Here is a 27,331-nt window from a genome sequence, read left to right on the forward strand (position 1 = left end):
GGGGTGGCATAATACATGCTGCAGCCCCTGGTAGGCCTTGGTTGTACCTATGCCCTGAGTACCTAGGGTACACTATACAGGGACTCATAAGGTGAACCAATATCCAATTGTGTATGTACCTAAGGTACATGGAGTCGATTTTAAGGAGAGAGCCAATAGCCTGGGGCCCTGAATAGCAGGATCCCAGGCCAACTAAGTCGAAAACCAGCTAAACACTAGGCAAAAAGTTGGGGGTAACCATAGTCAGATATCCACCTTCCTACAGTGTAATTTCTTATGGCGCTTGTAACCATCTCTACCTCTGAATCTTTTCTGACATTTAGAGCACTGATAATTTTATTCACCAGTGTGGATTCTCACATGTTCAGTGAGATGAGATTTTTGGCTGAAACATTTTTGGCATTCGGAGCACTGATAAGGTTTTTCCCCAGTGTGGGTTCTTATATGGTGAGTGAGCTTGGATTTTTCACTGAAACATTTGTGGCATTCAGAGCACTGATAAGGTTTTTCCCCAGTGTGGGTTCTTATGTGCCGTGTGAGACTACTTTTTATACTGAAACATTTCTGGCATTCAGAGCACTGATAAGGTTTTTCCCCAGTGTGGGTTTTTATATGCAACGTGAGATGTCTTTTTTCATTGAAACATTTCTGGCATTCGGAGCACTGATAAGGTTTTTCCCCAGTGTGGGTTTTTATATGCAGCGTGAGAGGTCTTTTTTCACTGAAACATTTCTGGCATTCAGAGCACTGATAAGGTTTTTCCCCAGTGTGGGTTCTTATGTGCCGAGTGAGACTGCTTTTTTCACTGAAACATTTGTCGCATTCAGTGCACCGATAACGTTTTACACATGTGTGGGTCCTTGTATGTGTAGTGAGTCTCATTTTGTCACTGAAACATCTCTGGCATTCAGAGCACTGATAAGGTTTTTCCCCAGTGTGGATTCTCACATGTACAGTTAGAAGTGATTTACGGTTGAAATGTTTTGGGCATTCAGAGCACTGATAAGGTTTTTCCCCAGTGTGGGTACTTATGTGCTTTGTGAGACTACTTTTTAAACTGAAACATTTCTGGCATTCAGAGCACTGATAAGGTTTTTCCCCAGTGTGGGTTCTTATATGCAGAGTGAGACTGCTTTTTACACTGAAACATTTGTGGCATTCAATGCACTGATAAGGTTGCTCCACAGAATGGGTCATTGCATGATGAGAAAGACTTTGTTTGTTACAAAACCTTTTCTGGCATTGAGAGCACTGATAAGGTTTTTCCCCAGTGTGGGATCTTATATGCACTGTGAGATAGCGTTTTTCATTGAAACATTTCTGGCATTCAGAGCACTGATATGGTTTCTCTCCAGTGTGGGTTATTATATGCCGAGTGAGACTGTTTTTGTCAATGAAACATTTCTGGCATTCTGTGCACTGATGAGGTTTTTCCCCAGTGTGGGTTCTTGTATGCTGAGTCAGAGTGCTTTGATTACCGAAACATTTCTGGCATTCAGAGCACTGATAAAGTTTTTCCTTAGTCTTAGAGTGGTAGCTTGTATGCTGAGTGAGACTGCTTTTGTCTTTGAAACATTTCTGACAATCCGGGCACTGATAAGGTTTGTCCACAGAGTGGGTTATTGCATGTCGAGATAGACTCCGTTTTTTACAAAAACTTTTCTGGCATTCAGAGCACTGATAAGGGTTTTCCCCAGAGTGGATTTTCATATGTTCAGTGAGATTAGATTTTTGGATGAAACATTTTTGGCATTCGGAGCACTGATAAGGTTTTTCCCCAGTGTGGATTCTTATATGCTCAGTGAGATTGCATTTTTGGCTGAAACATTTGTAACATTCAGAGCACTGATAAGGTTTTTCCCCAGTGTGGGTTCTTATATGCTGAGCGAGACTGCTTTTTTCACTGAAACATTTGTCACATTCAGTGCACCGATAACGTTTTACCCAAGAGTGGGTCCTTGTATGTTTAGTGAGTCTCATTTTGTCACTGAAACATCTCTGGCATTCAGAGCACTGATAAGGTTTTTCCCCAGTGTGGAATCTCACATGTGCAGTTAGAAGTGATTTAAGTTTGAAATCTTTTGGGCATTCAGAGCACTGGTAAGGTTTTTCCCCAGAGTGGATTCTCATATGTTCAGTGAGATGATATTTTTGGTTGAATCTTTTTTGGCATTCAGCGCACTGGTAAGGTTTTTCCACAGAGTGGGTTAATGCATGTCGATATAGACTCAGTTTGATGCCAAACCTTTTCTGACATTCAGAGCACTGAAAAGGTTTTTCCCCAGTGTGGATTCTCATATGCTCAGTGAGATAAGATTTACGCCTGAAACTTTTTTGGCATACTTTACACGGAGAGTGTTTTTCCCCAGTGTGGATTCTCATATGCTCAGTGAGATACGATTTACGCCTGAAACTTTTTTGGCATACTTTGCACTGAAAGTGGTTTCCCCCTGTGTGTATTCTGTCAAATTCTGTGAGATAAGATTTATGGCTGTATCTTTTTGGACACAGGTAACTTTTTTCCCCAACTTCAGTTATTTTGCCTCGATTTTAGAGTCGTGCTTGTTTAGATAATGTTCAGCACTTATCTCTAAAAGAAATTCTCAACACTTGAATTGAGCAAAAAATGTCGGGAAGCAGTCCTGTAACACCTGTTGAAATTTTCCTAGCAGATAATAGTCTTTAGGTTATAGCCTCTCCGGCAGCAACTTAATTTGTGACTGAAATTTTTCTCAAATCTATTTGTATAGGTTCTTAGCAATGCAGTAATAAGGTGTAAGTCTGATATTTAATGATTAAGTACCTTTTTGCAATGATGTAATGGCAGTAACTGAGGGCGTTTGAACGTGCAGAGTACTATTGTGGCTCATTAGTCGCAGAACATCAGTTCCTTCTACCCTTTCTATGTTTGGTGTAAGGTTAAGGTTTGTAGTTCTGAGGATGAGGATTTATTTACATTAGATATAGCGCAACTGTGCTCCTTTAATCCATTTTTATATATAACAGTTTTACATATCACTACTGCACAACAGATAATGTTGAGGCGATTTACATAGAATTACAGAACAGTACACAATAAAAAGGAAACAATCTGAGATGGTCATTAACACAATAAAGTGGTGAATTTTTAAGGTTTTCGCAAGAGTGAGCAGAGTGGGTCAAGGTTTATATCCCGAGGCAGATAGTCTCAAACTTGCGTAACTGGTTAAAAACGGTTGTTGAACAAAGGTGATTTTCCAATCTTTTGGTTGTTAACGTGTCAGCTTCGGAGTCTTCTTTCAGCGTCTTTTCTTTGATGGTATCCAGAAGAAACCTTTAGTTGTAACTTTCTTTTATGCAGTGTGTGCTTCCTCTCTGGAATTACATGATGCTTTAGATGAACGTTATTCTGTCATGCTGAGGCAATTTGTCTTTCTGATAAAATTTCAGATGAGGATGCTGAAGCGGGCTTTCTACATTATTTCTGATGCTGTGTGCACAGATATGACTTTGCTCTGGGTTAATGAAATGCAAAATTAGAGACTTCACTTACAGGTATAGTACTTTCCTCACCACACTTAAATTTTTGGAAATTGTTTAAACGTAGAATGCTGGATGTCCTTCAGTTTTTCAAAATAATCCTTCTTATGGCACTGACATTCAGTTGCTTAGTGCTAAATCTTGCTTTCTTCGTCCGTAATTTCAATCACCTATAGTATTAAAATTAAATAGTTAATACATGTACATTTCCAAAAATATAATGTACAAGCCAAATCAATGCAGAATTTTGAAAATGTTGAGCTGTTATTCAGATAGAGCAGAGTGTAGAATGGTAGCCTGAGAGTACTTGGATGTAGGAGTGAGGTTTGTAGAATTTTCAACATTTTATTAAGCTCACAAAGGAACATGTATCCTATGGAGTTGCAACATAGAATCCCAAAGACAGATTTGAAAGTCATATGGACTGGCACCAAACAAATATTAAAAAAATATATACTATTAATTAATTTGTAATGCAGATTTCTGGGAAGGGAATGACTCCTCCACGGACAACAGGCGTTTTCCCCTGCCCTGAGTTACCACCTACTTGTATCTGGTTTCCTGACTTGTGCTGCGAGGACTATGCCTAAACATATCTCTCAACTATGGTCCAGAGTATGAATTATTATTTTATTATTTATTTATTTAGAAGTTTTCTATAGCGCTAACAAGACCCGAAGGTAGCAGAGCGCTTTACAGTAACAGGCGTGACAGGGTGAACAAAAATACATGTAACAGGTAGAGGCAGTCCTCGAAAGACAATATTGGGGGAGGGAAAGTGGGACTTTTGGTATAAGGATACATAGATAACACATAGTTCAGTAGGAGATCTTAGTTATCTGGGACCTAGGGAGCGGATGAGGAACAAGGATTTGAGTTGGTTCTTGAATTCCGCATAGGACGGTAGAGTTCTGATATGCGGAGGGATAGAGTTCCATATTTTGGGGGCATTTCCAGTGAAGGAGCAGTCCGCAGTTTTCTTTCTTTTTTGGAAGGATGAGCAGCAGGGAGTTGGAGCTTCTCAGATATCTGCTTTGGCCTGCTTTTTTGAGCTTGGTTGCTAGGTATTCTGGTTTACCGGTGTGGAGGACCTTGTGGGTTAGGCAGGCCGTTCTGAAGGTGCTACGCATTTCCACCGGGAGCCATTCGAGTTCTTTAAGTGCTGGGGAGATGTGGTCGAACTTTTTGCATCCTGTGATCATTCTTGCTGCCGCATGTAGTGTTGTTTTTAGTGGCGCCAAGTGTGATTTGGGGATACCTGTAAGGATTGAATTCCCATAGTCCAGTCTAGATAGAACTAGAGATTGTGTGGCTAGTTTAAGATCCTTGTTTGGAATGAAAGGTTTGATTTTGTTCAGCAGTGTGAGGTTGAAGAAAGCACTTTTTGCCGAGTTCTTTATGTGGTTAGTCAAGGTTAGTTTGGGGTCTAGGGTGAAACCCAGAGATTTGACGGAGTCAGTTGGCGTGAGTGAGCCTTTAAGAGCAACGATCGACTTCAGCCACTCGGTGACTTGAGGGTTGTCTTCTTTGTTAGAGATGAGAAGGGTTTCGGTCTTGTCGGGATTGAGTTTCAGGTGGTTTTTTGTCAGCCAATCTTGAACATCTTTTAAGACAGCATTTAGTCTATGGATGTCGTTAGGTGAAGAGGTTTCCAGGTAGATCTGCGTGTCATCCCCGTAGAGGTGGAAGAGGATGTTGGCATTCCTGAGTAGTTTGGCGAGCGGTTCCATATAGATGTTGAAGAGCTGAGGAGAAAGTACTGATCCTTGGGGGACACCCTTGTTGACTTGCTGTGTTTCAGAAGTGTAGTTCTTCAGTTTTATTATTTGCGAGCGGTTATGGAGAAAGGAAGAAAACCAGTCAAGAACTACCTCGCCGAGGCCAGCTCTTATTTGCAGAGTTTTGATGAGGAGCTTGTGGTCCACCGTGTCGAACGCTGCGGAGAGATCAAGGAGTATGAGGAGGCAGCACTTGTCAGCGTCAAGAGAACCGTGAATGTCGTCTATGATGTTCAGCGTTGCGGTTTCTGTGCTACGACCTTGTCTGAAGCCAGATTGGAGGGGGTCCAGGAGATTGAGGTTATCCAGGTGATGAGTTAGTTGGAGGAGAACGCAGCATTCAAGTGTTTTGGCGAGTAGAGGGAGGTTAGATATCGGTCTGAAATTGTTCAAGTCAGTAGAGTCGAGGCCGGGTTTTTTCAGCAAAGGGGTGACTTGTCCCATTTTTAGACAGTCAGGGACCACTCCGCTTTGTAGGGAGCTGTTTATAATTTTGCCCCAGATAGGTGCTAAGGTGAGCTTCATTTTTTTGACAAGTATGGGGGGAATGGGGTCTGAGATGTGAGCTGATGGTTTGGAGGTCGAGATTAGCGAGATTATCTCCGTTTCATGCACGTGGCGAAAGCTTAGCCAAGGGAGGGGAGGGGGGCCAGAAGGGGGGGCCTGAGGGATGGTCGTGTTGCTGATATCTAGAGATCGTTCGATTTTTAGGACCTTGTCGTTGAAGAAGCTGGCGAAGTTGTCGCAGAGTTCTTTGGACGCCTGCAGGGGTGAGGGCCGAGGCTTAGATGTTTGATGTCTGATTATGTTGTAGAGTTCCTTAGGTCTGTTTTTGGCATTGGCAAGTGCCTCTTGGAAGAAGTTGGATTTCTTGTTTTTGATATGGTTGTTATACTTCTTTCGGGCTGTTTTTAGTTGTAGGCGAAGGATGGTTGTTGGGTTGTTTCTCCACTTTCTTTCTTTGGCTCTCAATGTTCTTCTTTCTGCGTTGAGGTCCGAATTGAACCAGGTTCTAGACGGGGTGGCACGGCTTCTTTTGAGCTTTGGAGGAGCTAGATTATCGAGAATGGAGACTAGCTCAGAGTTGTACTGGTCGGTGAGATCGTTGGTCGAAAGGTGTGGAGAGTTGTCTGGGAGAAGTGAGCTTAGCTGCCCTTCTAGAATGTCTAGGGGGACTTGGGAGAGGTTTCTTGACCATTTGGGTGGGTCTTGGGGAGGTTTAAACAGGATGATGGGGTGATTAATGTGAAATAGGATCATATGATGATCTGACCAGTCAACGGGGAGTATGTGGTTGATCGTGATTGAATTCTTTTGTGCAATGATGGCGTCCAGTGTGGCTCCTTTGTAGTGTGTCTCCTCGGTGCAATGTTGAGTGAGGTTGTTATCTGCGAGGAGGTTGGATAGCGATCTAATTAGAGGGTTGTGGGTTTCATTCCATCTGAGATTTAGGTCACCAAGAATTAGGTTTTTGGAATCGCCGAGAGCGTCTTGAGCGATCAGGTTGGATAGTTGGTCTCCAAACTCATTGTTTCTGCCTGGGGGGTGATAGAGTAGATGGCAAAATAGAGAATCATTGTCTTTGGTTTTGATGGAAACGGATAGACATTCAAATGAGTTGTATTCAAAGGGGGATGTTTCTGTGATGTTCCAGCTGTCCTTGTGGATGATAGCAACTCCACCTCCTCGTTGTTCTATCCTGTCTTTGGAGATGAGGGAGAATCCCGGTGGAACCAGCATGTCTAGGCAGGGGGGAGATGACTTATTTAGCCAGGTCTCAGTGAGGAACGCAACATCTATGTCGTGTGTAAGGATGGCTTCAGCTATGTCCGTTGCATGCAATGAGGCAGATCTGCAGTTGATTAGGAGGCAGTTGGTGATTCTCTCCTGCATGCTGGTTGTTTTGTCTTTAGCTTCTCTGGGTATGGCGGTGAGGACTGGTAATCTTTGTCGTTTGAGGGTGAGTTGATCTTTCCGGTAACCAGTGATTACTTGGATTTTAGATTTAGGTGAGACTGAGATGGGAGAGTCGTAGGTCGTGGCTAGTAATGTTGCTTCTCTGTCTGACATAGGCGCCTCTGATCTGATTGGTCTGGTGGTCAGGTGTTTTGAGCATGCTGGGATGTGAGATGAGGTAGTGGTCGGGGGCCTAGTCCATGGGGCTCTGTGGAGTTCAGATTTTATGGGACTGGAAGCCAGGCTCTTGGGATAGGGATCGATCGGGTGAGCGTTGAGGGCTACTGCGGGCCCCTGGGTGATGATGTCGTTGGCGAGGAGGGGCGTTTGGGGAGGGGTATTGGGAGGTTTGGAGGGATTATGTTGTGCATTGTGGGGTACTGTGGGTCCCTGGGTGATGTTGTCATTGGCGAGGAGGGGCGTTCGGGGAGGGAGTTTAGGGGGCATACAGGCTATACCGAGGTTGAGGAGGATTTCAATTAGGCCTTGGGTGATGGAGTCGACCTGTTTTTCCAAGGCCGTGAGCCGCTTAGTTGTGGAATCAATGGGGAGGTTGTGGGCAACTGCAGTGGGGCCGAGCGAGATGAAGTACGGAGGAGTGGGTTGGGAGATAGGGATCGGGGTAGAGGGCGGGGTGGTGTGGGAAGGGGGCTGGGTGAGATATTGGACATGGGCGGGAAGGGGGGAGGGTCGGGAGGAGGATAAGACGGTGGAGGTTTGAGAGTAGGGGGGAGATTCGAGGGGAGGCTCGTTGGCTGTGGGCTGCCAGTTGACCGGGGGGTGATTGTCCTCGGGGGTGGGAGGTAGCTATGGGGGGTGAGGTGGTAAGGGAGGGTGGTAGGGGGTGAGAGTTGGCTTTCCTGTAGGTTGTGGATGGGTGGGCATGGGGGGTGGGATGAATCAAGGGCAATGAAATGAAGGCGGACTTTCATGTGTTCATTTTATTCCACTTGATTATCAGTTGTTAGGTTTTTCTGCACCTGGATTTACTGGGTGCAGAAAACCAGGACACAATCTTTTTCCAGACAGAAAAATTAGACTAAAAAGACGCATAAGACTCTGGGTGCAGCAGAAGCAGCCACAACTTATGCTGTTTTTTTTCACTAACTGGGGGAAACACACAATTCTTCCCTCTGTTGGTGTTCACAGTTGTTGTCGGCCTGTGATTCGGCGTTGAGTGCAGAGCGTATCGATTAGAGCCGAGGGGCCGAGCCGAAGAGGAGTTGACGAGCAAGCGGAGCGGAGCCTGGGACGACTGCCAGGGTTTGTTTTGTGACCGGTTCCCGCTTCACCCGCTTCCGGTTATACGGGCGCTTTAAGTTCTACAGATCTGCTTTGGGGGCAGGAACGGACGCTGCCGGCACCGCGGTGCTAAGTCGCTTGTGGTGCTCCTCGTGCGGCGGCTGCTGCAAGGCACAGAGGAGCCTTGCCCTGCCACCTGATGTATGTCAAAAATGTGTTCATGAAATTTTTTTTTTCCACAGTCCACAGGCAAAAATTACATCATCACTTGGTCCCACGCAGGGGATCAGAAAGCCTCAACAGAATTATAACAGATTGACAAAGTGCATTGATTAATATAAACCAGCTCCTCCTCTTATTAGATAAGCCAAACGAAAGATACAGCTTCTAAGTGCCCCGGAGCTGAGACAGAGAGATAAAAAAGAAGAAAATCATGCAACTTTGCTAAGCCAGCAGATAGGTCTAAAGAAAACTTAACGGCCTTCTGTAACGGTCATTTCTCCAGGTTGCTCCACCGAGGTGTTGTATGCGGAATAGCCAAAAAGCGTGGACAAACTCATCCTAACATGGGATAAGTAATTATGGCGGTGTGTTCATACTAACGAGAGGTTGGTCGACACTGGGATTGTGATCAAAACTGGAAGAGATGGCGAGCTTCGATGGTGGAGGGACACACCGCAGACGGGCGGCCCTGGGAGAGGAAGGAGACAAGGGGGCCCCATTTAAATTCGAAATTCTTATCATTATCCCTGAAAATATCAGCCATACGTTCTAGGCTAAGCAGTCTCCAAAGACGCGAGTGCCATAGGGAAATAGCTGGAGCCTCCCTTCTCTTCCAGGCGGCTGCCAGGGTGACCTTAGCTGCCCCACACGCACCACTTTTAAAGTATGGGACTCAATTTCGGGCGACAACAGGTGGACTTCTTTTCCATCCCCATTCACTCCAATCCAGCTTTCGCCCCGGCCCAACATGAGGGACCCTTTGATGCCCGGAGAAGGGGAGGCTGCTTAGCTCTAATACATTTGTTCCACAATTTTGATCCCCTTACTTTTGATCAATGTCAAAGGGACTTTGAATTGAAAAACACGGAAAGATATCAGTATATCCAATTGATACCCTGGGCCCTCACACCTCAGATACGGGAGGCTGCTACTCGACCTCTCACAAAATTTGAGGCCTTTCTCACCAAGACTGCTAACATGAAAGGGGTGATCTCATTTATCTATAGCTTCCTCCTTAAAACAGTGCTTTCCCCACGCCCCCGGTATTTGTCTATGTGGGAAGACTTAATTCACTGTTTTATTTCCGATGAGGAATGGACGCATCTATGGACCGACATCTCACGCTTCAATCATTCCTCAGAACTCAGGGAACTGCAGCCTGATTTTTTATTTTTTTTGCAGTTTTATATAGCGCGAACTAGAACCGAACCGAATCAGTTATCAGAGCGCTTTACATATTTTCCAGTTACGTTACATGAGGACACACTTTCACTTTTTTAGGCACGGGGAGATTAAGTGATTTGCCCAGAATCACAGGAGGTTTTGGCGTCGTTACCGAGACTCGAACCCAGTTCCTCCAGGTCCGAGGTCGAGCGCCCTAGCCGTTAGGCCAACTCCTCTCCCCATTGAGCAGAGCAGAGCTGAGCAGAGGAGTGGAGGGAAGTGCCTACATTTGCCGTCTGTAGGTGGACTGGCTCTGGATCCCGCTCTTGCTCCTGAACGATTGCCAGCATTCTCCCTTGTACTCTTGACAGCGATGAATAGCAACGAACAAGCAATGAACAGTGAGTGGTGAGTGACAAGTGGCAAGAGGTGTGTGGCGTGTGGCGAGTAGTTAAGGTTGATCGGTCCGTAAGTCGCTGAGCCATTTCAGTCTGTAATAAGTCTGTAATACAAAATCTGAGAAATTATGCAAAGGGGAAAGTAACAATAGACTTTGACCCTGTTGAAGCACCCCATGACCCCTGAATTACTCTGCATGCCTAGACTACAGCCCTACCCGGAGCCCAGATATTAATCAATTGATTAATTAATTAGTTAATTAAATAAGTAACCAGCAGCACCGGCGGATTCTGTACTGAGGTGTGCTTTGGGGGTGTTTTCCCTTGGAGGTGTTTGGCGGTGTTTTTGTTCAATCAAAGCACCATTTGCTCTGGTCACTGGCCCGTTTGATTCTCTGAAAGAAGCAAGACTTCTTCACCTTAGAGGGTGTATTATGAGGTCAGGAAAGGAGCGGCCACCTTTCCCTCCTATCAAAAGGAAAAGAAAAATACAACAAACACTAATATTAGATACGTTTAAAATAAAACAGACAGGTGACATATAGTCCTTTAAATCATCTAAGGTCTATACATTTGAGAAACTGGGAAAGTCGTTGTCCAAGTTTGATTTTATGAAAGATCCAACTGGTGCTATGCTAACATTGCTAACTAACCCATGTGTTCTTCAAACTCCAATTAAACCACTGAGTAGAACAAATATTATATCCCCTAAGCAAGGAGTAAGTGAACGAGGCCACCCTGAGTCTGAAGCTGAAGTCGAACGAATGTCAAATTCAACTAAGGACCAAGTCAACCATTGGGGTCAAATAACGGACCTAGAGATGTTAACTATTCCACTTACTGGTCATTCACAACAAGAGGACCCAAAATGCACAAATCTAACAATGGGAGATACTCAGCAATTACTACCAACTAGGCAGCCAATGCCAATAGAAGTGCAAGTAAAAATCAGAAAAGCCAACGGTATAGGGGAACCATCTAATTTGGGCCAAATAAATCAACGAGAGCAAGAAGCTCCAAATGAACTAAATAGTGGGGTGAAAATCATATTCAGTTAAAAACAGGACCAGCCGAAATGTAATCAAAATAACGTATCTTAAATTAATAAGGACGAATACAACAGCAACCCAGAAACTCTGCAGCGTTGGAGTACTCCGTATCAAAAAGACGTTTTGAATAGTAGTCCACAATTCATTAATTCTTGTGACGAGGGACATGATTTTCAAGGACCACAAAAAGAGAAGTATAAGGACCTATCATTCATAAATGGGCAACACCATAGCCCAGGTACTCAGGTACCAGGAAGTGGGAACGCGGGAGCAATTTGGGATTAATTCTTCAAAACCTCGCAATTAACTCTGGAAGCCTTAACATATCAGTCCAACAGAAGTGATAAACCTATGCTCGACACAATCAACAATGACAGACGCCGCTCCGGACGTTCATCTATCAAAAAGACAGAGGAAAAAACAACGGAAAGCAAGAAATAAAGCTTCTAAAAGTATAAAAAATGCAAATGCATCAGATATAGTGAGATTGAACACTGGAAATAATCATGACCAAATATCATATTGTGAAGGTGAGGGTAAACAAATGTCTCCAACAAAACCCTTTTACCCTCTATTTAATAAAGATCTATCGGAGGTACAAGCAGTTATGAAAAATAAATGCCTAAACAATCAAGCTGATAGTATAAAAATGATAGAGAATGGGAAAATTCAGTCCTTCGAAATGCTGCAAGTGGAGGAAAGTAATAAACAGGTGGAAAATAAGCCATCACAATTGGAAACAAATAGAGCAAAGAGGGAGAGTATCAGAGGGAATGAAACGAATAGAGATTTGTTAAGTGGTGCAGGTCATTTTTACGCCGGAATATAAATCTAGGGGTAATAATGAAACAACTTGCAAACATCCGGACTCAACACAAGATGGCAGGAGTATGCAAAGCGTGTGCATCTGCAGCATACATGCCTCGAACAGAGGATTAATGGCCCCAAATCCCTGCCGTGGTATCTGGTCATGTTGTGGCTGAGTGTGCCATGTGATGTGGCAGGCTATAGTGCTTGGCGTGATTTGGTCATTTTTGACAAGGTGGAGTGCTGAACCGTCAGGCAACTATTGATTTTCTTTGTTTTTGGGATCGTGTGAAATAGTGCGGTACCTACCGTATGATGTCAATAAATTACATTGCTAATATACCATAAGGATGTGGGGTGAGTGTTATTAGGGCCGAAGCCTTGCTGATTATATGCAGAATAACAGGTCTGGGAGGTCACTACTGACTAGAGGAGGTTAGCAGCTGCACAGACCTTGGGCCTTGATCCTATTGAGGATAACATGTGACGGGCCACTGGTGACTGGAGCTGGCTAGAAACAACGCTGGCCTCTGTTATTCATTACAAGCAGCGTAACAATACATGTCAATATTGACAGGACCTGGTTGGCAGTAGAGTTGACCTCTGGTTTTGAATATTTGCAGGATTTAAGGTACAGGGGTCACTACTGACTGGAGTTACTTAGCAGGATAATAGGTCTCAGGGGGCCAATACTGCCTGGAGCTGGTTAGTATGATTACTAGTCCCAAGGTGCTACTAATGACTCAAGTTGGCTAGAATGATAACAGGTCCCAGGGGCCAGTGCTTACAGGAGCTGACTAGTAGGCTTACATACAGGTCCAAGGGGCCACTACTGACTGGAGCTGGCTAAAAGAATAACAGGCCCAAGGGTGGTGGGGTGCGAGTGGCACCAGTGACCAGAGTTGGCTAGAAGCATTGACAACCTTTGGTATTGATTAAATACAGGATTCCAGGTCACAGGAGGCACTGCTGAATACAGCTGGATAGCAGCAGTGGTGGCCTCTAGGAAGAAGGAATTGAGAACGCATAACTGGATATACTGGTTTCTTTAATACCGATAATTGGTTACACATGAATGCCACAGCGTGCATTGATATATTACATTACCAAATTACAATAGTCTTATATTAATTTGATGTGACTGTTCGCCTTAATATGCCTGCAAAGTTATATGATTCTATTAGGGCCCAGAACCATTTTATTTAGTGATGTCCATCAGCACACTTCCCTGCATCTTGTAGTAAGTTGAATATTGACAAACAAGTGTTATTTCCAGAAACAGTGAGTTCTGCAGCTTGTCTGTGTATCTTTGATCTGCACCTCACGGACTCCTCACATTCCTCTCGAGAGAAGATCCTGCCTCCTACTCATTAGTGTTGTTTCAGTAACTGTTTCTATCACGTGTTCATGTTTCATTGACTTGTATTAGGAGAAAAGCGTATAAAAATACATTGTGTAGCATTAGCATTATATACTCCAACTTGCTTTAGGGTGGATGCTCTCGTACATTGCAAAGACAATTGTCACTTGTTAGTTTGCTTGGCCTTTTGCTGAGCATAGTGACGCCGTGGGAGATTGTCGTTCCATTTGACCTCCGCTGCTCGCCGCTCCCGCTGCGCGGGAGCCGCTTCGCTTAGTGGGCGGACCCACCAACTAATCACCGCTGACCGCTGGCCGCCCTACCTGGTTGCCAAGACTGCCAAGAGTGAAGGAACATCTGAGGAGGCTGCAGGGGTAGCGCGGCAGGGACTCACTATCCCAGGAGTCCCTGCATGACCTCGTGACATCTGGTCAGCGCCCCCCTGAGTGCCCCTCCCACCACCGGCAGACTGGTAAAAAGGAAGCAGAAACACCAGCTCTGTGTAATCCCTTTGCTGAGCATAGTGACGCCGTGGGAGATTGTCGTTCCATTTGACCTCCGCTGCTCGCCGCTCCCGCTGCGCGGGAGCCGCTTCGCTTAGTGGGCGGACCCACCAACTAATCACCGCTGACCGCTGGCCGCCCTACCTGGTTGCCAAGACTGCCAAGAGTGAAGGAACATCTGAGGAGGCTGCAGGGGTAGTGCGGCAGGGACTCACTATCCCAGGAGTCCCTGCATGACCTCGTGACATCTGGTCAGCGCCCCCCTGAGTGCCCCTCCCACCACCGGCAGACTGGTAAAAAGGAAGCAGAAACACCAGCTCTGTGTAATCCCTTTGCTGAGCATAGTGACGCCGTGGGAGATTGTCGTTCCATTTGACCTTCGCTTAGTGGGCGGACCCACCAACTAATCACCGCTGACCGCTGGCCGCCCTACCTGGTTGCCAAGACTGCCAAGAGTGAAGGAACATCTGAGGAGGCTGCAGGGGTAGCGCGGCAGGGACTCACTATCCCAGGAGTCCCTGCATGACCTCGTGACATCTGGTCAGCGCCCCCCTGAGTGCCCCTCCCACCACCGGCAGACTGGTAAAAAGGAAGCAGAAACACCAGCTCTGTGTAATCCCTTTGCTGAGCATAGTGACGCCGTGGGAGATTGTCGTTCCATTTGACCTCCGCTGCTCGCCGCTCCCGCTGCGCGGGAGCCGCTTCGCTTAGTGGGCGGACCCACCAACTAATCACCGCTGACCGCTGGCCGCCCTACCTGGTTGCCAAGACTGCCAAGAGTGAAGGAACATCTGAGGAGGCTGCAGGAGTAGCGCGGCAGGGACTCACTATCCCAGGAGTCCCTGCATGACCTCGTGACATCTGGTCAGCGCCCCCCTGAGTGCCCCTCCCATCACCGCCCAGCCTATATCAGCGAGCGAGAGTCCGTCTTGCGGGACGCAAGCGGGACGCCGGGCGAAGCCCGGGCAAAGGGCGGGCCGTCTGGGGCCGTCCGGGGCCAGCGGGGGCCGGGACGGGCCATCCCCCTAACATTTCCAGGTAAACCAGAGGACATCTGTATAGAGGGAATACAGTAATACAGCTAACTGTACTAAGCATTTGCATATGTCTACACATTCCCCAATGGCTACCCGTTCAGGTAGATGCTCACGGAGAGGGGGAAATTCTACGCTGGGGACTATGGATAATTTTATTACCCGTGCAGTTTCTGTGGTAGAGAAGGAGATTACTTTAGCAGAACGTAGACTATCACGTGAATATTTGGCACACAAGCGATCATCCATGGGGTCTCTTGCGCAGGCCAAATCTCCTTCAAACAACATCATTCTAGTTGATTCAAACACCTCCCATATCCCTAGCGACAAGCAACCATGTGTCGTCGATTTGAGACCGGATAGTGACTTTTTTGAAAATGCAATTGACCCGGCACCTCTAAACAAAACATCAACTAATGCTGGAACCAGAAACGTTATAAATGTAGCAGTGCCCGTACCTCTGGTCTTGCCTCTAATAACGATACACGACACCCCTACAGACCATACTCTTCAATCACCCCCTAAGACGACAGGTAGGGTTGCCGTAAAACGTAAAAGATTAGTCACCCCACGCAAAGCCTATAGACTAAAGGCCTTAAAAAGAATTCGCAAAAACTATATGAATGTGGGAGCTCACTGCAAAGCAGTAGTTAATGACACTACGAACAATGGGATAGAACACAGTGAACCTCCAGAGTGCGACCAACCAAATGGTTCTGTTGATACCGTTGTGGCCATTGACTTAGTAAATAATCCTGAAGAATTACCAGCATCAGAACTGCTGATGGAACGGATTCAATCCCTCATGACATCCTTATTGCTGCCAGTAACAGAAAAACTGAAAGGGCTATCAGACCGCTTAGACAAATTTGAACAAACGTCCTTGGACAATTTTTTTGCCCTAAAAACGTTGGTTAAACTTCATTCAAAGATTGGCCAAGAAACTGTAAGGATGGAGAAAAGCCCAATGACCCCCAAACTAGCGCAACCACCTCGCCCACCTAGGAACGATAGGGTAGCAGATCCAAGTAGGTCTAATGCCGTACTGGGAGGACTGAGTACGGAGCCCCCGAAAGATTTATCGACCAATGGCGGATCGCAACTGGTTGCTCCCCCAAAGCCAGCACCGCGTAAAACAAAACAACCGTCAAATACTACCACTCCTGAAATTTCCGCACCCACAAAACCAACTAATGGAATGGGACCTACAGTCAACAACAAGAACACCAATGCCCGAACATCTGACTGTAGCACAGAATTTCAGGTGCCAAAGAGGATCCCTTATGCACATCTTCCACCAGGGTGCCAACCATATGTGGTAGTTCTCACTGGGGTTCCACCATTGAAACCCAACAAAAGGGAGTCTTACGATGAACTAAAAAATAAGACCTTATACTGGCTAAGGGAAAATAGACCCCTACCCTATACTGTCAATTGCCAAGTTATTCAAGTCCGAAGAGTCAGTTGGTTGGGCACAAGATCAAAGGATATTGAAGGGGATTGTATTTTGGTCAACTTCAAAGATCCCTCTGTAGCTCAACTTGTATATAGCCAACAACCACGAAGAAACAACCGAGGAATTGGGACCTGTGATCTTAGCTACTTTTACCCAATGCAATGGAAGCAAGATAGCAGAGTCCCTCAACATCTAGGTTCGATGGCCAATAGATATTCTTTTTTCGATCCCCCAACTCCAATTGAAAGAACACCCCCAACAAATTTGGGATCGGACAATAACTGGTCATGGTGGGGTCATTGACAAACAAATGAAGACTACGAATCTAATGGATTGTCTTCCCATACTCTCAGTGTGGATCAGCATGAATCAAGCAAAACATCGAAGACAAGTTCTGGGGTATTGATCGCTGAAATAGAAAAGACCAAACCAACGCAGGCAGTGGAATTGCCCGGAAGAAAAGCAGTTGGCCATCAAGGGCCGGATTCAATTAATGATGGTAGCGTTGAAGGCCACGTTTTATCATCACTATTGTCTAATAAAGTACTTCGGGACCAGGTGTCTGGAAAAGAAACCATGGAGTTACCTAATGAGGGAGAAACATTGATTACAAGTAACTGCTGCCCAGCCAACCAAGATCATTGTAAGCCTAATCGTGACCTAAAGATAATGTCATGGAACATCGCAGGGTTGTCTAGAAACCTCTGTGATAGAAATTGGAGCTCCTTTATGGAGGAGCATGACATTATATTCCTGCAGGAAACATGGGCTATCAACATCGTACATAGACTTGGTTATAAAACATTTTTTTGTGGGGCAATTGCATCAGCGAGAGGTAGACCCTCTGGGGGCCTAATAATCTGGATAAGTATATCCCTGGATGTTGTTGTATCGCCCATGTACCTTGCTTCCAACGATTTACTTGGTGTTAAGTTAGCCACAAGAGATTTGGGTGATGTCTACATGATAAATGTCTATAATAGACCTTCCCCGCAAAATAAGGAATCATTGGTTATAGAACAACTTAGCTCTTATCTGTGTAATTTAGAGCCTGATTCTAAAATATTCATAGGCGGGGATCTCAACTGCCAGTTCGAGCCCCATTATTGGAAAATGAAGACAGAGCGCTTGACATCCCTCCCCTAGATAATGTAAAGTCTGTAAAATGTACAGTGGCGGCTATGCAAATATATGATTTGACTGTATCCCATGGCTTGAGGGCATGCAATGGGCGATTAGATCCGGATAAACCGGCCAATAACACATTCAGTAAGGGGTTGTCTAAATCCTTGATCGACTTTATGTTGATTTCAACTAACCTCTGGTACCTATTGTTGGCCCTTAAGGTCGTGAACAGACCGGAGAGTGACCACTTTCCATTACAACTAGGGCTACAATCTGACCCTTTTTGGAACACGATAGCAAGATGGAAAGTGAGAGAGAGGTAGCTGAGGTTGTCGTTTCTAATAATAGGAAAGCAATTAAATGGCCTCATATTCTAGCAAAAGAGGAGACGCTCTTGGGAATTTATAATATCTTCTCAGATATCATCCCCTTATATGAAAATCTAAGGTTGGGATCCTATGAGGTCCTGAAAATGCACTATCATCGAGTGGAATCACTAACTCCCCACCTGAGCAAAAGTTGTACAAACAAAAAAGATAACACAAAGAGGCAATTGGAACTAGAGACGCCATGGTACAATAAACAGTGTCATCTAGCTAAAACTAATTTAATCATTGCCGTGAAATCTAAAGACCAGTTGAAGGTCAGAGAATGTAGAAAAGAATACAAAAGACTTTTGCAAAATGCAAAAAGGGAATGGGATGACCTAATCTGGGGAGATCTCTTGAGTGCCGCTAGGAGGCACGACCAATGTACCTTCTGGAATTTAATAGCCAAAAAAAACAAAACAGGCAGCTCCAATAGGGACTTCTTTTTGGATGAAAAGGTCTGGTTTGATCACTTTGTGGTTCTGTATGACCAGGCAGGGTCACCTGTTGAATACAATGATCCTAGTTCCTTCTCCCAGCGCACTAACCCTGTGCAATTCAGCACTAAAGAAACTTTGTGTGCGATAAAAGCAATAAAGGCAGGTAAGGCTCCAGGGCCGGACAAATTACCTGGTGATCTATTTACTCATAATATTGATGTATGGTGCCCCTATATAAACTATCTGTGTAATTCCATCTTGCTGGGAACCCCGATCCCTGAAACATGGAAAGGGGCAGAAATAGTAACCATCTATAAAAAAGGGGATCGCTACAACCCGGGTAATTACAGACCAATTAGTTTAATTGATATCCTACAGAACATTTTTGCCAGACATATTTTAAATCGGCTTTTAAATTGGATAGAAGAATCTGAAATCCTTTCTAAATTCCAAGCAGGTTTTAGAACCAAGACAAGCACGGTAGATCAGGTGTATAGATTCATGTGTATATGCTGGAAATACGTCAAGATAAAGAAGTGTAGCATATATGTTGCATTCATGGACTTACGCTCAGCGTTTGATCTTGTTCCCCGCCATTTACTATGGGAATGTTTAAGGAAGATGGGTGTCCCGGATGAATTGTTGGCCAACCTTATAAAACTCCATACTGATAACTTTGCTAAAGTAAGGTGGGGAAGAAATGGTGAACTCACCCGAGCCATTCCAGTGAAAAGGGGGGTAAGACAAGGGTGTGTACTGGCCCCAACCCTTTTTTCCCTGTTTGTAAATGATATTCCCCACTATCTAGCCCAATGTAACCACGATTCTCCTAAATTGTGCAACGAGGCAGTTACAGCATTGTTATTTGCGGATGACACCATCCTAATATCCCAAACACCAAAAGGCTTGCAAAATCTAATAAATAACTTTAACAGCTACTGTGAGTTAAAGGGGTTAGAAATTAACTCATCTAAAACTAAGTATATGGCCATTAATCCTCCCAAAACATTTAAGAAGAACTTGGCCCTAAATAATACCAAACTAGACTATGTAGATTCTTTTGATTATCTCGGTATTAGGCTGGATAGCAGAATGTCTTGGACAAATCAACTAGTAAAAAGCAGGTTAATACTAAAACAGAACTCCCTCCCTATTTTAAAGATCCATGGTGGGTGCACATCAAAAGCTATAACCCCTGCGATTGAAGTGTTCAAAGCTAAAGCACAATCTGCCGCCCTGTATGGGGCTGAGATTTGGGGGCCTTACTCAAAAAAATCATTCGATATCGATGAAAATATGTTTTTTAGACGTCTATTAAGACTGCCAGTAAGAACACCTCTAGTGCCGGTCTATTTAGACATCAGTCTAAAACGTACAGATTTTTTATGTTGGTTGAGGCCATTGCTCTATTGGGTGAGACTATGGTCTACCCCGGAACTTGCTGATTATAGAGCAGGATTACTGGAAGTTAGAGAGCTGGATTCTTTTAACTCAATCAAGTGGCTGAGACATGTATCCCATTGGTTTATAAAAATAGGTCTATCACACTTCTGGGAAACACCAGCAATGTCAATCACCTCGCCAAACATTTGTAAGGTCCAAGTAAAATCAGCCTACTGGAATTATGTGAACATCAATGTATATGAACGTGCTACTGGTACCTTAACGCATAAATTCTTGCAATTTAAGGATCACCCTTCGTTTGAACATTTTTTGGACGAAATTGAGCCACCCCTGGCTAAATCTGTTTACCTCCAATTTAGATATGGGGTTTTACAGATAAACGCAAATATTTGCCGGTGGGGAGGGGCAAATAAAGACCCAAATTGTAAATTATGTGACCTAAAACTGAAAGAAGATGAGGCTCATATCCTCTTTTTCTGCCCGTCATATGTATTACTGCGCAAGAAATGGATCATACCCCTTTGTAAAAACTTGGGAATACGATCATTCAAAGAGGCAGAGCGTATACTTAGATCTTCGAACAGTAAGCTAATAATATTTGGTTTGAGTAGGTATCTCCATGGTGTTTGCATAACTAGAAAGAAACTTGGAATGCTAATGTAGGATAAAACTGTTTTTATTTGCTGGCATTTTTAATTATTTATAACTGTATTTAATTGTTCTTAATATTTGGTCTGGTCTTGTAAGATATCCGGTTTGTATATTTTTCTACTAACATACGAGTAATGAATCACCTTATAAAATTTTATTTTGTAATGATGGTCCTGGACCTACACCTTATGCACCTTGTACCTATTGCATTTTGCACATTACGAACGATTGTCAATGTCTTATTAATCTTAACAAATTTTAATGAAGATTATGTGTGTGTATTATATGTGTGTTTGGCTTTATGACAAAGTGTCGAATAAAAGCTTTTACAAACAAACAAACAAACAAGCATGATATACTATCTGGTAATACTTCCTTGAAATGTTGCTCATTTTTCCCCTCCTTCAGTCCATATGAAACCAGTGTGCGCCGCACACCCCCACCCACCCTCTTGACCAGAGGGTTCCCCGGAGCCAGTTATTACATGCTCACCTGTCAAGAGAACTGACAGACAGAATAGGACCTCTCCTGCCGGTGGACACTGAACGCTTCCTGTTAGTCTCTCCATCGGGTGCAGTCCCATCGGTGCTGCAGCTGCACAGAAGCAAAGCTCTCAGGTACATTCCCAGACCTCACCTGTCAGAATGTCAGGAGCACCCCAATATCTTATCCCACATGACTACCCTTGAGTGCTCTAATCGGCCCAAAATCAGTGAGATCGCCCTCCAAACAAACATCTCTCCATCAAAAATATGTTCCATCTCAAAAGATTTCACCAGGTTCATCTAAAAGATGAGAGGTGAGCAGTGCACATTCGAACAGCCTCCTCGTATCCGTCGGGACGCACCAAAGCTTCTCCGATTTATGAAAGAGTTGAAGGCGCATCTCGTTAAAGAACCCTACATCACTAGTGCATTAACCGTCCACAAACCAGATAGTCTCCTATCAAGTCTTAACTTTATGCTTGTCTTTGACCATATACAGTGCTCCGTTGGCTCTCGGCTGGGTTTGTGCTATAGTAATACCATATACATACATACATTCATCCATATTAGCATGACCAGTGGGCCCTTGTACAGCTTCCCTGTCCACTCATATGCCTGCACGTTCCTGTGCTGAGAAGCCGTGCTGCCCTCCAGTCACTGTTGCCGGCCATGGACCACGGAATGGGTGCCCACCCATCGTACACAGCATTGCTTCACTCCTTGCCCTTCCAGGGCAGTGGTCACTGATTGCAAATCGTCATCCAATCTGCGTCTTTTTCACTTGCTCACAGGCTGCCTGGTTTCCTTCACAATGGAGTGCCTTGAGTTCCTGCCATCTCGAATGTCCCTCACTGACTTGCTGACCCCGGTATCGCCCACCAGCCATTTGGCTCACATGTTGTTGGTGACGTGTCCCCTGCTGCCTCCACCTGTCTTCAGTGCCCTTTGGGCTGGGTCACCTCCCTTCCACTCCTGGTTCACCTTAAGAGCAGGGATTGGATGCATTGATGCCTTGTTGCTGCCGTTTGTCAGCATTCGTTTGCACGCTGCATCAGCTTGAACATGAAATGCTGTTGCTCAGAGTGCAAGGTTTCTGTAACTCTGAGAGTGGTTCACTCATTTATGGAGGGTGGGCAGAATTATGTACAAGGACTTTAACATGACATTTGTCAACCAGATTGATTTAATTTGTATGTTTCATGGTCTCTAAATGGAAAGATGGGGTTATGAAGAAGCAGGCTTAAATGTTTGGACCTGCTCACTGAGACTGTGTGTGGGCTGTATGTTGACTGTATTGCATGCTCGGGGGGAAATATCTCGCGAACACGCATTTGGGAACGCGAAAAAGCAAAAAATTCTGCGAAGTCGCAGAACGCACAATTTTGGGCAATTTTGCGTTCTCCGCGGAACGCAAAATTACCCAAATTCCGAAAACGGAACAGAATTTACCACGCAGGCCTAATGTTCACTCAGACCTTGTTCAGCCTGTGTGTGGGCTGTATGTTGACTCAGACCATGTTCAGCCTGTGGGTGCGCTGTATGTTCACTCAGACCTTGTTCAGCCTGTGGGTGCACTGTGTGCTGACTCAGACCTTGTTTAACCTGTACGTGCGCTGGATGTTTACTCAGACCTTGTTCAGCCTGTGGGTGGGCTGTATGTTCACTCAGACCTTGTTCAGGCTGTTGGTGCGCTGTATGTTGAATCAGACCTTGTTCAGCATGTGGCTACGCTGTATGTTGACTCAGACCTTGTTCAACCTGTACGTGCGCTGTATGTTGACTCAGACCTTGCTCAGCCTGTGGGTGGGCTGTATGTTGACTCAGACTGTATTCAGCCTGTGGGTGCGCTTTATGTTGACTCAGACCTTGTTCAGCCTGTGGGTACACTGTATGCTGACTCAGACCTTGTTCAACCTGTACGTGCGCTGTATGTTGACTCAGAGCTTGTTCAGCCTGTGGGTGCACTGTATGTTCACTCTGTCTTTGTTCAGCCTGTGTGTGGGCTGTATGTTCACTCAGACCTTGTTCAGCCTGTGTGTAAGTTGTATGTGCACTTAGACCTTGTTAAGCCTGGTGATGCGTTGTCTCTTCACTCAAACTTTGTTCAGTCTGTGGGTGCGCTGTGTGTTCACTTAGACCTTGTTCAGCTTGTAGGTGTGCTGTATGTTGACACAGGCCTTGTTCAGCAAGTGATCATTTTTTTTTTTTTTTTTTTTTGGTCCTCATCTCACCTTTCAGGCCTCTGCGGGTCTTATGAAGCCGCCTTCTCATTCTGTCGCCCCCACGGCTTACCGCACTCGCTTGGGTCGTCCGACCTGCCTCTTCTTTTTGTAAGAGGCAATGGTGTAATCATAAGACCAAAGATGTTTACAGTAATCTTAGCGACTTACCCCAGCACACGAGGGGATGCCATATGTTTGTTGCCTTGTCCTTCACACCCTCGTACTCTAACCGTGATATGTTGAATGCAGCTTTGAGCCAGTCTTCCCTTTGGGGAGGGAGGGGGTCCTTCCACCTCTTGCACACCTCCCTTCCAGCCAGCAATATCAGATACAGTAATAAACCCCTATTCTTCTGAGAAAGGGTCTGGCTGAGGCTTCCATCATCTCCAAAAAACACCAAAGACATGTTGATTTCTATACTGGTTTTAAAAATGTCTCGTATGTTGTCTCCCACCTCAGCCCAAAATTTTGCAAGTGCTGGACATTCATGGAAAATATGCATATCGTCCGCAAGGAGTGTTGCACACCTAGGGCATTTAGGGGCGGGGTGTGGGGCGAACTTTGCAATTTTTGCGGGGGTGTAATAGAGTCTATTTATTACAAAAAAATGGTTTTTTTTTAGGCAAGCGGGCTTGACGTATCTGTACATAATCTTTAAAGATGGTTCATATAAGGAGTCTATTTGCGGCCCAAGTGGGGTATCTGTCCAAACTGCACAAAAGGGGGGTACCGCTTGGTCTTCAACCTCCAGCAAGCTGTTATACCATATAGATACTTCTTTATTTAGTGGTCGGTTAACGCTCAACAGATCTTCAATATCTCTGTTTCCTCCGGTCTCCCCCTTTTCTGCCTCGTACCATGATGTTAACTGCATATATTTAAATCTTGAGAGTCCTGGCACGATCTTTACTCTTAGGTACTCCCATGGGTGGATCCCCCCGGCATCCAGCAATTCAGACCAGCTTTTGATACCTGCCCTTCTTATTGGCAACGCCAAGCTGTCCTTCAAACAGTCGGGTGTACCTGGTGCATCCCATACAGGGGCATTCTCAGAATGGTACCCAATGCCCCAGGTGCGCCTGAGCCTATACCATAACTCCAGGGCTGCCCCTCAGAACCTTCAGCCGCACCCTCTTGAAGAACCTCGGTGACCCAAACTTGTACAAAAACGCCGCACCTTCTCCACCTCCTTCCACCCGCACCATTTCCCCCAATAACCTCCCCCAGGCTGATTCCCCCGGCTTCACCAGCAGCATCCGTATGCTTTTAAAGTGGAAAGCTGCCGCATACAGCCTTACATCCGGAAGGGCTAACCCGCCCTTTTTTAGTCTGCGCCTTAGTTTTTTCCATGCCAAACGGACCCCTTTGTTCCCCCAAATAAAACTCCAGATTTTGCTCTGTATTTTCATTAAGCTATTGCTCGCAAATGTTAATGGAATTGAAGAAAAAAGATAAGACAACTTAGGTAGTATTGTCATCTTTACCAGATTTGTTTTTCCATAAATAGTCAGGGGAAGATTGCTCCACCTGTTATAAAGACTATCTATTTCTCTCACCACCCTCTTAAGATTTAGCTCAGGTATCTTATCGAGATCTTTTACGATATGGATCCCCAAGTATCTCATCTCCGCACTCACTCTTCCTGACCACTCCGTATTCCAGCACATCACCTCCGTTTTAGTTTTGTTGACAAGAAACCCAGAGAGCAATCCGAACTCACTCATACACTCTTCCGCCCTCGGGATAGCTATCTCAGGGTCCCCCGTGTACAGTATCAGATCATCGGCGTATAGGGCAATTTTTGAGCTGTATTGTTCTGACCTAAATGGGATTATTGAGTCATCCAATCTGAGCATCTGGGCTAATGGTTCGACATATAGGTTAAACAGGAGGGGTGATATCGGGCATCCCTGCCTAGTTCCCCTCTGAATATTAAAACTCTCCGTCAGGGCCCCATTGAGAAGTATTCGAGCAGTGGCACCTTGGTAGCAATTTTGGAGAGTTTGTATAAAGACTGGGCCAAACCCCATGACTCTCAGAACCTCCCATAAATATGTCCAGCAGACTCTATCAAAAGCCTTGGCCGCGTCAACAGCGACCACGGCCAAGGGCTCTGTCCTCTGAATGGCCAGGTCTATGTTGCCAATCAGGAGCTGTGTTTGTTCCTGGATGTATCTCCCTACAACGAACCCTTTCTGATCCGGGTGTATCAGATTTGGTGTTAATTTAGCCAATCTCCCTGCTAAAATACCCATGAAGATCTTATAATCTGCATTCAGCAGGGAGATTGGACGATAGGAATCAGCCTTTTTTGGATCCTTGCCAGGTTTTAAAATCAGGACTATTATAGCCTCCTTCCATGTATTAGGGACCTTCCCTGTTATACTATAAATTGAATTAAAAGTGTCCCCCACTGCCTCTAACAACTCGTTCTTAAGATGTTTATAAATTTCACTCGGGAGTGCATCTGAACCCGCAGCTTTTTTGTTCTTTGATTTCATAATCTGAGCTGCTACCTCCTCCAACGTAAAAGGGGCATCTAAGGTGTTTTTACTTTCTTCTGAGAGTACCGGCAGTTGTTTACTTCCAAGGAATGTCTGTATCACACTTAACTGAGGGACCAAATCCTCTTTATACAGCTCTGAGAACATGGACAGAAGGCAGGTCTGTATGTCCTCAATTTTTTTAGAGACTATCCCGCTATCATTGATATTAAGTTCCTTAATATCATTTCTGACTCGGTCAGACCTAGCTTTCCATGCCAGTAGAGCACCCGCCTTCTCCCCATATTCAAAGTTCTGCATCCCTCTCGTGGTCCACTGTGCCCTGCACTTGGCCTCTAATTTCCCTCTATATTCTGCTCTTGCCTCTTCAAGCTTGTCCGAGATCCGAATGAGTTGCTCTTGGTCTCCAATACTAACTTCATCCCTTTCTCTCTCCAAACCACTTATCTTCCCCTCGATGTTCTTTAATGCCTGCGCATCAGACTTGTTCTTATAACAAATAATTCCATGGAGTTTACCCCTAAGCCAGGCTTTATAGGCATCCCATATTACATCTGGTGTTGTGGAACCTGAATTCAAAGCAAAGAACTCCAAGGAAGGAGCCTGCACCGCGGCGATCACATCGGGGTCTGATAGCTTCGCCCTATTAAGTGTCCACCTAGATGCTTGCCGATGTGCCTCTTTTATCTGATACACCACTTGTAGAGGCGCACGATCAGACAAGTGACTCGGGAGGACTAGGATCACCCCTAGGTTGCCTATAGATCCTCTATCTATAAAAATATAGTCGATCCTGGAGGAATGAGAGTACTTCTTGCTATAAAACGTGAAGCCCTTCTGGTCTCCCTTTATCTCTCTCCACACATCAACTAAATCCATATCATGCATCATATTGACTAATGCCCGACGCACCTTCACAGCTCCCTTATAATGGCTTATATTGGATCTGTCCTTGAGAGGATCCATCAACACATTAAAATCTCCTCCTATCACATATGGTGGTGGTTCCAGCATCAACACGCCTCTGTTCTGAGAGTGACCGCATCCACCCTCTTGGTCAGTTCCTCACATGAAGCTTTTATTGCAGCTTGGTTAGCCTCGGAAACTAAAAATCTATTAGCCAGCTCAGCTTGGTTAGTTTCCGAAACTGTAAATCTACTGGTTATTTCGTCCTTCATGGCCAATAATATATCGGCCAGTGTGCCCGTTGTTGCCTCGGGTTTAGCAGTATTATCCATAGCCAGCCCTTTGCCTGTTTGGCCTAGGGAGGTTGTAGGGGCAGATAGCGGCGTATTACTGTCCATTGCACTTAAGACCATATTACTTAACCCATCCGTCTCTAGCGCAGAAAATCGATTGGTCAAACCGATATCCGGATGCACTGTCACCACAGCCTCTTGATCCATAAGGTTATCTGCTCTGCCCCCCACCACTCCTCCCTGTATTGGTGCGAGCGTGCCGCTTGATTCCTGGGTAACTAGGACGGGATGCGAGATCTGCAGGGGTGAAGGCAGGGACTGGGTGTCCTTAGTACACTGGGCAGGCTGAGCAAGCTGTAAATGCTGCGCGTCCTGAGCGGGCTGAGTGCTCGGAGTAATAACACTAACTACGGGGGCGGAAATAGAGGTAGGTAGGATAGAAGTA

General features: G+C 45.2%; 2 protein-coding genes across 2 annotated transcripts in view; one reads left to right on the top strand and one right to left on the bottom strand.

Moving 5' to 3' along the window:
* Nucleotides 1-27,331, top strand: part of LOC144805981 (uncharacterized) — a 955,295-nt gene that overhangs the window by 344,975 nt on the left and 582,989 nt on the right.
* On the bottom strand, nucleotides 285-26,578 carry LOC144805984 (uncharacterized). The gene is made up of 4 exons (XM_078672446.1): nucleotides 25,738-26,578; nucleotides 1,659-2,078; nucleotides 1,247-1,412; nucleotides 285-1,162 (listed from the first exon to the last, which is right to left on the bottom strand). The coding sequence occupies exons 1-4, from the start codon at nucleotides 26,576-26,578 to the stop codon at nucleotides 337-339; spliced, it is 2,253 nt and encodes a 750-aa protein (XP_078528572.1). The 3' UTR covers nucleotides 285-336.

The sequence above is a fragment of the Lissotriton helveticus genome, assembly GCF_964261635.1.
Source record: "Lissotriton helveticus chromosome 1_1 unlocalized genomic scaffold, aLisHel1.1 SUPER_1_unloc_38, whole genome shotgun sequence".
Lineage (NCBI taxonomy): Eukaryota > Metazoa > Chordata > Amphibia > Caudata > Salamandridae > Lissotriton > Lissotriton helveticus.